Below are 12,319 nucleotides of genomic sequence, written 5' to 3' on the forward strand. Positions count from 1 at the left end.
AAATGCAGTTAAGGAGTTCAAAATGCATTGAACCCACTTTTCATATAAGATGTAGACACTGTTTTTATAATTTAAGGGAAGGGAAAGCGAAACTAAAACAGAAGGTTTAAAGTCCTACCACTATATGTTACATATAACCAAAGGTTTCATCTGAGTTGGAAATCATGGCAGAGAGCCATACTAGTTGGTGCAAAGTCACAACATACAACCTTTGTTCAACTTCTTTCCCTGTGGGAAGGTTTCCTGATACTAACCTGATACCTGTCACCTGACACCTAACGTTTAGCTAAGGCCTCACAGGACTTCTACCTTATCAGTCCTTAAGAAATGATGGGCAACCAGGATAGAGGATGTATAGTGAGTACAGGGTGTTGATCACCTCCATTCCTGTAGAGACAGAAGGGGAAATTCACTGGCTATTTCTCAGAGTCTTGGTAAATGGTATTTTATGCTTTATTATCTGGGATTCCACATGGTTTTCTAAGAGAATGCTGCTCCAAATATCAGCTATAGACTTGACTCATACTATCATTATCTACCACCATGTGGTATGAGACTACACGAGCCAGGTTCACATTAAGTGTATTTTGCTGCCTAATGTAATCATTCATGACAAATAATCAGGCATTTTTATTTTGCAGCAATATCGAGCTTATGTGGCCTTCCCAGACTTTTTCCGGAATTCAACTGCCCTCTGGTGGAAGAAGGAGATTGAAGAACTCTACAGGAACACACAGGAACCGGCAAAAAGCTTGAAGTTTGATGGCCTGTGGATTGTAAGTGTTTGTGTGTGTGTTTATGTGTGTGTGTGTGTGTGTGTGTGTGTGTGTGTGTTTATTTGGATGAAGTATGTTGTGGTTGTATGTTTATTTTTTAAAGATTTTAAAAAATCTTTTATAATTTTCTTTTTTATAATTTTTTATTTATTTTTACACTCCAGATTTTATTCCCCTTCTAGTCTACCCTTCAACTGCTCCACATCCTATACCTCCTCTCTGTCCCCCACCGCTGTCTCCATAAGAATGTCCCTATTCCCCCACCCCACCAGACCTCTAAACTTCCTGGGGCCTCCAGTCTCTTGAGGGTTAGGTGCATCTTCTCTGATTGAACCCAGACCCGGGGTATACCCACTGCTGTATATGTGTTGGGGGCTTCATTTCAGCTGGTGTATGCTGCCTGGTTGGTGATCCAGTGTCTGAGAGGTCTTGGGGGTCCAGGTTAATTGAGACTCCTGGTTCTCCTACAGGGTTGCCCTCTTCCTCAACTTCCTCCAGGTTTTCCCTAATTCAGTGAGGGGTTGGCAGCTTGTGTTCATTGGTTAGGTGCACATATCTGCATCTGACTCTTTCAACTTTTTGTTGGGTCTTTTGGACAGCAGTCATGATAGGTCCCTTTTTGTGAGTGTACCATAGCCTCAGTAATGGTGTTAGCTCGTGGGTCCTCCACTTGAGGTAGATCCCACTTTGGCCTGTCACTGTACTTTCATTTCTTTGGGCTCTTCTTCATTTCCATCCCTGTATTTCTTTCAGATAGGAAGAGTTATTATGGGTTAGAGTTTTGACTGTGGGGTAACAACCCCATCCCTTATTTGATGCCCTGCCTTTCTGCTGTAGGTGGGCTCAACAAGTTCCCTCTCCCCACTGTAGGGCATTTAATCTAAGGTCCTCCCATTTGAGTCCTGAGAGTCACTTCTCATGTCTCTGGTACATTCTGGAGGGTCTTCCCAACCTCCTTCCTCCTGGGGCCACCTGTTTCCATTCTTTCTTTTTTAGTTTTCTTAAAGGATTTTTTAAAGATTTATTAATTTCATTTCTATGAATAATTTGCCTATATATGCATGTATACCACATATATACTGTTTTAATACACACACACACACACACACACACACACACACACACACGTGTTTGTATGCTTAGTGCTCATGAAGGTGTCAGATCTGAAACATGAACTGATGCTGCAGAAGCTTGTGAACCATTGTGTTATTACAGGGAACCCAACAAAAGCAATGGGTGCTTTTAAGCACTGAGAGACCACTTCATCCAACTTTCTGTGTGTTTCTTAATATATTAACAGAATAATATTCATCCACGTCTTTGGATATGTCACACTGCACTCCCTTTAATCAGGCGTGGAACTGTCTTGATCCTCTCTGCAGCTGGTCTTTTACCTGATGCTCCTATTCTAAGACTTCAAATAAAATCCTTGGAAATTTGATGCCCCAGGGGGAACTTGTCCTTCAGAGATTACTCTTTTGTATAGCTAGATTCCCCAGCATTTGATGGTTTTCCCTATGCAGATGTCCAGAGATTATTGGATATTTAGTACTCTATTGACTCTGAGTTTAGATGCTGTGATTGTATTTAAATAGAAACAATTTTTCTGATATTTGTAGGATATGAATGAACCTTCCAGCTTTGTGAATGGGGCAGTTCCTTCCGGCTGCAGTGACACTACTCTGAACCGTCCTCCCTACATGCCATGTAAGGACCTTGCTCCTCCTCTTTCTTTTGGAGGGTATTCTCTGGAGTATATATTGCCTGTCACCACAAACAATATTGAGGAGAAACAGGAGATGAAGATCAGTTGTACTTTACTAAGAAGTCAAGGAATCTTGGAAGGCAGAAAACTAACATCCTCACAATCAAACTTTCCTTCTTAGGCTTGCACATTTTAGGAAATGTGTGATGGTCTTGTCAAAATATATACATGCACATTCACTTCTACATAACGACATGCTACTTTGCTCTTATTGCATATAAAATTGACCTTCTCTGTTCTTTGTGCATAAGCCCAATACAAAGGTTACTCTGGCCAGCAAGAGTTACCTGACACCAAGGGTACATTCTCATAGGTACTGTGAATTAATGGGTCTGAAATTAAGTAGAGTAAGCACTTTACCTAATTCTGTGTGGCAAGACCCAGGAGACATTGGGCAAATTTCTGAAAATTTTCCAGATGGCTCTTAACATTAGTAATGCCTTCAAAGGCTTCTTTTCACTGTAAGGTGTCTTAGTTATCAACCTCGATAATATGTCTACCTACATTTTCTTAGTAACCGATGGTTTTAAAAAATCCTTCCTTTTATCATGGAGCCAATGGACCCTCTGGTTTTATTTGAGTTTATGGCAGTTCCTCAAGTTTTAGTTTCTTTGAAGTATAAGATATGTCAAAGCTTACGCAATTTTCCTAAATATGTTTTCTATAGTAGAATATATATATATATATATATATATATATATATATATATATATATATATGAAGAGGTAGATAGTATTACAAGCTGCATTGTAGCGTGTTAACAATAGTAAATGGTTTGTATTTGCAGTTGTGGCCAAAGCCTACTACTCTGTTGTCAATGAATGAAAACAGTGTTTTTACGCCTCCTTTACCTTCTCAGAAAAGCCAGCAATTGAGAGCACATGCATCCTTCTCGCATCTCAGCTCAGAGCACTGTTTTGAGTTGGTCATAGTCAGGGGAGGGGGCCCAGATGGAAATCAAATTTATCTTAAGTTCTACAGATCAATTCACTAATAAGAGGTCAGGAATAAGAAGAATAATAACTGTCTTTCACTGTCTTTAATCTTCCCTTAGATTTGGAAGCCAGGGACAGGGGCCTGAGCAGCAAGACCCTGTGCATGGAGAGCGAGCACATCCTTCCAGATGGCTCCCGGGTGCGGCACTATGATGTACACAGCCTGTATGGGTGGTCCCAGACCAGACCCACCTACGAGTGAGTGACTGTGCTTTCTCCTGTTGGTCCTACTTCTTTGATGGGGGTTGTAGTGTCTCTACTTTTCCATTTGTTTCCCATTCTAAGGGTAAGTACAGTGTAATTATAATAACTATGTAGCAATTCTTATATGTTTAGCAATATCTTTGTAGTTGTGGAGCCATCCCTGTGCAAAAGTCAATAATTCTCTTGAGCATACCCACAGGTACACTATAAGTCATTGTGCAGTGTAGTCAGTACTGTGGTATCACTGGTTAAAAAGAAAAATGGGTAACTGAGTACTAGAAACTTGGCTTCTTTATATTGAAAGAGAGCCTTTGTCTCTTTAGGTGCTTGTTTGTCTTTGGCCACTCATGTTGGATAGTCAGTGGGCCTTTTGCTCAATTAGCTAGCATACACACAATGTAAACCAAAAGAAAAATAACTATCTTAAGGTAAATCTTGATATGATTTACTCTAGTCTTCCTCAAATGTCAGTAGTCAAGTATGGGGAAATAACCAGCTAGATTCTGTAACTGCTTAGGACTTGGGGGCAAGCCAATGACTTTGTAACATGGTGAGATAGTTTGAAAAACTACTTAAAGAGGCCTTACTGCCATTATTATCTATATCAGGCAGCTGGTCCTTCTCTAATAGGTCATATTTCTATATTCCTTGTAGTCACACAGGAAAGATTTTTCAAGATATTCTAAGTGCAGGGACTCTGGAGAGGAAGTTCTATGGTCATTTTCTCCCTGTCTTGCCATCAATTTTTCTCCTGTTTCCCCAACCAGAGCAGTGCAGGAGGTGACAGGAGAGAGAGGGATTGTCATCACCCGCTCCTCATTCCCCTCTTCTGGACGCTGGGGAGGACACTGGCTGGGAGACAACACAGCTGCCTGGGACCAGCTGGGGAAATCCATCATTGGTGTGTAGGCTGTGCACAGGGGATTCTGCAGACTGGGATGGGTTTAGGATCCTTGGTGAATGGGTAGAGGAGGCAGAGAATGGCCTGTCCTGACCCTGGTACATCTCTCATTGCAGGCATGATGGATTTCAGCCTCTTTGGCATATCCTATGTAAGTGTCCTTTACATGCTCCTCCTCCCTAGGAAGATGACAGTGTCTCCTAGAAAGCACCAAGAGCTCACTTTGTTTCATGTTGTTTCAGACTGGGTCAGACATCTGTGGGTTCTTTCAAGATGCCGAATATGAGATGTGTGTTCGCTGGATGCAGCTGGGCGCCTTTTACCCCTTCTCCAGGAACCACAATACCATCGGAACCAGGGTATGAAGTCAGTTTTCTTATGGATATATAGATATAGATATAGATATAGATATAGATATAGATATAGATATAGATATAGATATAGATATAGATATAGATATAGATATAGATGTAAACTACAGTTTCCGCTGTCTGTCTGTGTTCCTTGGGGACATCTTCAAAGCCATTAAGCCTTCATTCCTAAGAAGCATATTCTTCAGTATTATTTAATGATATTTTTTTATTTTTGTCAACATTTTCTTTATGTCCCATAAAGAATAACTTTTGGAGTAATTTTCCTGAGAAAGCTGTGGCTGTTTTTCAACTACTAACAATATTCATGAGGTCTCATGTGCAACTATTTTGAGTCAGTTGTGTAGAAATATTTGGGGGTAAGCTTTCAGTGACCCTACATCCCTTGAAAAACAACCACTGTACTCTGAACACTCGTTTTCTTTTCCTGTAGAGACAAGACCCAGTATCCTGGAATAAAACCTTTGAGGATATTTCCAGAAGTGTGCTGGAGACCAGATACACCCTGTTGCCATATCTCTACACCTTGATGTACAAGGCCCACACAGAGGGCAGCACAGTCGTGCGGCCTCTTCTCCATGAGTAAGTGTTGTGATGGATTTCTGTTACTAGGCCATGTTTAACCTCTTTGGTGTGAGTTGAAAAAACAACTCTTCCACTCTGAAGTTGTGACTCTTTTTTTGTACATAATGTCCTGGTGGAGTCCATACTTTATTAGTCCTTCTGTGTTCTGCTAACTACAGGTCTTGAATGAAAGGCCAGCTATTGAATTTAAAAAAAATAGAAAATATCCAACATTCTACAGCATCACTTTTTCTTTATGTGACCTCACTTACTTTTATTATATTATATAATTCTAGTCCATTATTTGTTCAGGTTACCTCCATGAGCATTGTAATAAAGATTTAAGATCAAAAACCATGTTTGCACCAAATGTGTGGCATATTGAAGAAATAGTTCATCCATGAACACATTTCTCAACAATTTCTGTCGTTCTGAAGGCAGGACAAATAGGATGTTGTGGGGTATTCAATGCTCATTAGCTAAGCGGAGAAACAGGAGGCAGAGAATATATAAGCATCTCTGACATGGGGTTTAATGTGAGCATTTCTTCAGGACAGTAAGCCAAAATCCTACTCAGGTCTGATTGTGACACCTTCAATTTCCTTTCCAGATTTGTGTCAGACCGGGAGACCTGGAGTATAGACAAACAGTTCCTGCTGGGCCCAGCTTTCCTAGTCAGCCCTGTGCTAGAACCTGTGAGTATGGAGGCCTCTGAGAACTGGAGGATTCCCAAGTGATAGGCTGAGTAAATATGGAGAAGTGAGGCACGTGATGGGTCTTCAAACAGAGTTCCTTGGTTTATGTTTGTCTCAACGTTTTTTTTTTTCAGAGTAGAATTCTGTGTTTTGAATTTTCTGCCTTCAAATCCTTCTTTACATCAGTCAATAGAGAATACTGTTCCATAGTTTATTTAAACATGATTGTTTTGCCACTGATTAAAATGAAACCTGTAGAATCACATATTGAAAATAGTGTAAAGATTTTCTATAACTTCTATCATGTTTAGCCGAAGTACTCAGAACTGCTAGCAGCAGTGCGTGCCACCTTGTGGCTGAGTAGTGCTTTACTTACTTCTCTATGTAGTTATACACACACCAAGAGACATTTTTTTACTCTTTCTTATCTAGGCAAGCATATATCTAAACAGAAAAGCTAATTAAACCACCTTGAAATACTTTTGAACCTTGCAGATTTGTTTCTGCTTTATACATAAACTTGGGCATTGTGTTTTTAGAAAGAGGACAGATAAGTCTTTAAGCAAGGGGTGGTCACTTTCTTTGAGATCCTGTTCCTCAAAGTCTTTAGTGAAGGTTCTAGTTTTTGTTGGCCATTTCCACCCTTGGAAATTAGGGAAGAGTACAGGAGTTCTCGGCATCGGTGATATTTAGGAAGCTGAGATAATGGTGTCCAATTTCAGCTCTATTGTTTTATGGAAAGGTACATTGCAAGTTATTTACTCTGTCTGAGATTGCAATACCCATACCTGGTCTGTGTTTAATTTCAGGATGCCCGAAACATCAGATCATATTTCCCCAGAGCCCTCTGGTATGACTACTACACGGTAAGTTTGCTAAATGTTTATAAAACATGGCAGTGTTAGAATTCAACATCTTTGATTATGACAGACTCATATGACACCATAACAAATTCTGACTCTGAAAATCACTAGCTGCAGTCTGGCATGAGTCAACTCAACCATTGTGAGCTAAATTTTCTTACTTCCTCTTTAGATCAGGCATGCACTAGTAGTTACTGCTTTAGAGAAACATGTAATCTTGTCATCTTGTGCCTGGCTTGATGTAAGCATATCTCTCTTTACATCATTGCTAGCTAGGTGGTGAACACAATAAAAATCTCTTTTTCTGACACCAAAAAGCACTTAATAGTGTGATGTTTGATCACATTTATGCTTACATGAGTATGTCCCTATAGAGATCTTTTCCCTCCTGTATTCCTAAATGTCTGCTGCTGTTGCACAGATGTTCAAAGAATTCCTCCGTATGATTAGTTATGACAGGTGAGATATGGTACTGTTGGTGAAAACACAGATATTACTTCAAAAAAAGAATATGGCATCATTTATTTGGGACCAAGTAAAAGTGACCATGGCCAGGGATCAAGGATTCAAGTTGTCTCAAATGACATGTTGCAATGTGCAAACAGATACATGAAATTTTTATAGTCCTATAGCTGTGCAAAGACTGTACAGCTTTTGCAGAAAACTGTTGAGTCAGGACATTTATCCCATGACTGGTCTTATTGATAAAGAGGCAGAGATAAGAGGATTTAGCCAGCATGGCCAATCAACATCTCCAGGTTCAGTGACAGATCTTGTCTCAAAACAAACAAAGTGGAGAGAATGATGACTAGAGCAATCAGGCCTGTGCGTGCGTGCATGCGTGTGTGCACATGCACACACACACACACACACACACACACACAGACACACACACACAGAGGGAGGAAGAAGAGAGGGAGGGGAGACTAATGCACATATACAATTCATATATAGCCATGTACACAAATATGAACACATTTATACATACAAACACAGACACATGATCTCAAACACACACACTAATGCACATATAAAAGTTCATATAATGCTGAAGTCAAGCACCAGCCTTAGGGGCACAGTTACAGAGGTGCGACACAGCATTGGATAAAGGCCAAAGACTGATGACCTTTGGCCTTGCCACTCACTCACTCTGGATGAAGCTGAAGAAAGCGGCAGCCTCATTTTGTTGCCATTCTTAGTTCTTAGACTTTCTCAGGATAATTGATCACATGGTTTCCCACGCATCTTTTTGTTCCATAAGTTCATAGCAAGTTCAGGAAAATAGTTCATGACGATGAGAGAGTTATAGCAGAAATGTTTCCATGTCTTTCCATTAAGACTGGTACTTGACTGAATATTCATCATCTATCTTTCAGACGCTTAAGTTTATAGCGGTATAAATTTAAAAAGCAGTAACTTTTATGTCACTAGTCAGCATGGTTTGTCAGTAAACAAATCATCTGCCTAGTGTCTTATTATTTTGAAGTTTTGTTTAGACAAACCAGTCAATATTTTACTTTTTGCCCTTGCCCTTTCAATAAATTGTCCATTCCCATTTTGTGACTTTTAGTTTCCAGATAGTGTAGTCTCACAGCTAACCTAGAAGGAATATTTTTCCTTATCATAAATTTGCCCCAAGCTTGCTTTCTTATTCAAGTGCTGTTAGCCTCTGACAGATGAAGATTTACAGAGCTCTAATTGTAGCATTTAGAGGCCTTGAAATTACTCATATAAATTTAAGAATTTTATAAATTCTTTATTAGAGATTATGAAAGCATTAATTTGTCTACGCAGTGTTATTATATGAGAATACATCTTCATGATGATCTACAGAAAATCTTCCCAAAAGGATGGGCTAATGCCTAGGAATCATTAGGGTATATAATAGTGACAGAAAAGGCATATCAGCAGTAAAAAGCATTTCTAGAATGAAGTGTCTAAGGACTATGTATTTTTAGAGCTCACCCATCACAGCCTTACAAAACACTGGGCCATCTCCAGAAAATACACTTGCATTTCTTTAGCCTTTCCAAGATGGCTTCTGACAATATACAGCATCAGTTTATAACCTGTGGGTCAAGACCCCTTGGGGGGGTGTCCATCCTTTCACAGGGGTCACCTAAGACCATCAGAAAACACAGATATTTACATTATGATTCATAACAGTAGCAAAATTATAGTTATGAAGTATCAACAAAAATAATTTTACAACTGGAGGTCACTATAACATGAGGAAATATATTAAAGGGTTGCAGCATTAGGAAGGTTGAGAACCACTGATATATAGCCATACACACATGTGTACACATATGTACGCATATGAATACATATCTACAATACACACACTCATGTGCTTACACATGTACACAGAGAGAGATATACACACATATTATAGAGTAGCATAATACAAAAGAACTTTCTAACCTAATTGTTAATGGTGACTGCACTGACCAATGTATGTTAGAGCTAAAAGGATCAGTGGACATATGCCCTAATTTCTAACTCAGAAGCTATTTTTGCTAACCATTTTCAAATGAGAAAGAAGTTTTCTTCAAGGGAGGCTTACTAGGGAAACAATTTACTCTTCAGGGTAGGCTGCACACCCAGAAGTAGATGGTCCACAGAAAATGGACCCAACATCTTTGGAGGTTCCTTTTCTCATAATGTCATGTGTGTGTATGTACGTATGTATGTATATATGTATGCATGTATGTATGTATTACCTAATAGCTATTGGGCATAAATTATGGCTTCTGGTTTTTCTGTTTTTATGGTATTCTGGAATGTGTGAATGAGTGGGATGCTTCATCTATATCAGCTTCTTCTGCCTTTTCTTGGACTCTTCGTTCTGTTTCTTTGTTTTGTCCAATCCTAATTTTCTTGGTTTTGCTTTATTTTATTTTATGTTACAATTGCTTAGATGTCTTTTTTATAAGGAGAGACAGAAAAGTGATGGGTCTGGATAGGATGAGGTGGGGAGGAACTTGGAGGAATAGAGAGAGGAGAAAACATGATTAGAATATAGTGTGTGAAAAAACTTTTTCAATAAAAGAAAAAAATTTGAAAAAGTACCTGCATTCTGAAGCCCTGCTGTGGTTAAGAAAAGTGAAAGGATTTTTGGTTATGACTCAAATGAATGGGCATCTTTTACACATGGGGGCAGACAAAGGAGTTAAGTGTAAGACAGAAAAATTCAACTCAAGAAACTAATATGTAAATAAGTCTGCTCACACTGATCTTTGCAATGGAGCATGTATCAAAGGTATTAGGATCTTTGGGGTGGGGGGGGGTTAGAAAAAGGGACTCCAGTCAGCAAGAAATAAATACTGATATTGTCCAATACCATCTTGCCTTAGAAACAGGGTATATAGTGAGGGTGTTTGGATGTCTATATGAGATCCTGCAAAGAGCAGGGACTCTTCTGGAGATGTAGAGAAGCACAACCAGTCTTCGTGCAGCAGTGAGTGAATGACCAAAGGAGGAAATAGGTTTGCAACGGATGGTGATGACCAAGGACCGGTTTTATGGAGGTGGGTGGAGTGTGTTGATCAGGGAGAAGTGTGTGCTTCCTTCATCATTTTTCCTCCTTTTGACACCAGGGTGAAAATATCAATTCAACAGGAGAGTGGAGGACTTTATCAGCCCCTCTTGAGCATATCAATCTTCATGTCCGTGGGGGCTACATCCTGCCCTGGCAACGACCTGCCCTGAACACTCACTTAAGGTGAATAAGGAGAATGTGGTTCTACTTTGCACACCTCTGAGCTCACTCTTTTGTCATAAGAGTCAGTCATCTTTCCAGTATCAGTTTTATATTTTTTTTCCTATTTCCTTTGTCAGATTTATGTTGTGGGTTGATTGTGTGTGTGTGTGTGTGTGTGTGTGTGTGTGTGTGTGTGTGTTGTCGTTATACTCTGCTCTTGGATTTCCCTACGTGATCTTCAGAGAGAAGGGCACCCTGCTGGACTTTGAAAGACTTTCCTCTTTCTTCTTATTCACCTTAGCTTTGAGGATAAAGTGACAATTGGGGTGGTCAGTATTCCTGGCTCTCTTAGGGCTGTTGCCGTTTTCACATTGTAAGTCTCATGACTTGAAAAGGCTCAATTCTGTGCACTCTCACTCAGTACTCTTCCTACCTGACATAGCCTGATTACCTATTTGTAGTTGTCCACTCATGCCTCACAGCATCTCTGCCCTAGACTTGGCTTCAGTTGACTCTGCTCTTACAAACCAAGTTTTTTTTGTTTCTTATCACTAACTGAGCACTTTTTAAAATTTGTAATTGGATTTTAACAACACAAACTCCTCTCTCCCACTTTTTCTGAACTACTGACTTTTTCTCATCTTCACGTACAAAATTATAATTCTATCTCTACAGAAGAATTACTTATTGGAACCCTCATATGTTTCAAAGTTTAATTCTAGTAGGTTTTAATAGAGAGGGATTTCTTAGGGGGCTTCAGAACTGCCTTTTCTTTTGAAACTTCCTCACTTCTTTAGTCAACTTAGTCCCTCTTATGAGAAAATAACTAAATAGCATTACTCTTCTCCCTGCATCCTCCTCCTTTCTCTGTCAAATAAGCAGTTTCAGATCAATTTGTGCAGATACTGAATTTCTGCTTCAAAAATTAAACTCTTGTTCTTTCCTAGTTAAAAGTCTAAACCCTCCAAGAAAATAATGCCCATGCCTATGAGAATGTGATTTTTAAGTTGACTTTGATAATCCTATCTTTTTCAATATGTTAATTATAAAGGTCGCTTTCAATGCCCCAAAGATTCTACTCTCTAGTGCAATCATTTGTTTTCCAGTACCTAAGTTTGCTTTTATGAAACTTGGCCTAAGGACCAGGATGTAGAACATACTAGCTAGACAGGTGCTTTAGCATTGAGTGATCTCATCATATCCCTAGTCTATTTGCCTCTATTTTTCTATTTATTCATTTCTCATCATTGACACATATAGATTTAACTTTTAAATCAATGAGATTTCTTCTGAAATAGGATGTCTAAAATGCCCAGGATTATAGCAACATTGCATAGGATTTTGTTCCTCTCTTAATGACCCATTTTGTAAATGGAGCTGCAATTTTAATGTTAATTATGGTGGTGGTTCAAAAACTCCAAGGCTTACATGCTTAAGTTCTTCAAAGATGTTTAAAATACTTTATTTTGTAAAATTATTATT

General features: G+C 39.2%; 1 protein-coding gene across 7 annotated transcripts in view; it reads left to right on the top strand.

The window, feature by feature from the left end:
* The window catches only part of Mgam (maltase-glucoamylase), a 160,490-nt gene that overhangs the window by 109,987 nt on the left and 38,184 nt on the right, over window positions 1-12,319 (top strand). For all 7 annotated transcript variants that reach the window (XR_005503531.2, NM_001427451.1, XM_063285350.1 and 4 more), the window contains 10 exons: window positions 642-776; window positions 2,396-2,483; window positions 3,596-3,734; window positions 4,508-4,641; window positions 4,758-4,792; window positions 4,884-5,000; window positions 5,446-5,594; window positions 6,187-6,271; window positions 7,081-7,137; window positions 10,734-10,858. Coding sequence is in view for 6 of the 7 variants with exons in the window: in NM_001427451.1 (NP_001414380.1) it covers window positions 642-776; window positions 2,396-2,483; window positions 3,596-3,734; window positions 4,508-4,641; window positions 4,758-4,792; window positions 4,884-5,000; window positions 5,446-5,594; window positions 6,187-6,271; window positions 7,081-7,137; window positions 10,734-10,858 (1,064 nt within the window). In the remaining variant the exon portion in view is untranslated. The remainder of the gene's footprint in view (window positions 1-641; window positions 777-2,395; window positions 2,484-3,595; window positions 3,735-4,507; window positions 4,642-4,757; window positions 4,793-4,883; window positions 5,001-5,445; window positions 5,595-6,186; window positions 6,272-7,080; window positions 7,138-10,733; window positions 10,859-12,319) is intronic.

This window comes from Rattus norvegicus, chromosome 4 (genome assembly GCF_036323735.1).
Source record: "Rattus norvegicus strain BN/NHsdMcwi chromosome 4, GRCr8, whole genome shotgun sequence".
In the NCBI taxonomy this organism is placed as follows: Eukaryota; Metazoa; Chordata; class Mammalia; order Rodentia; family Muridae; genus Rattus; species Rattus norvegicus.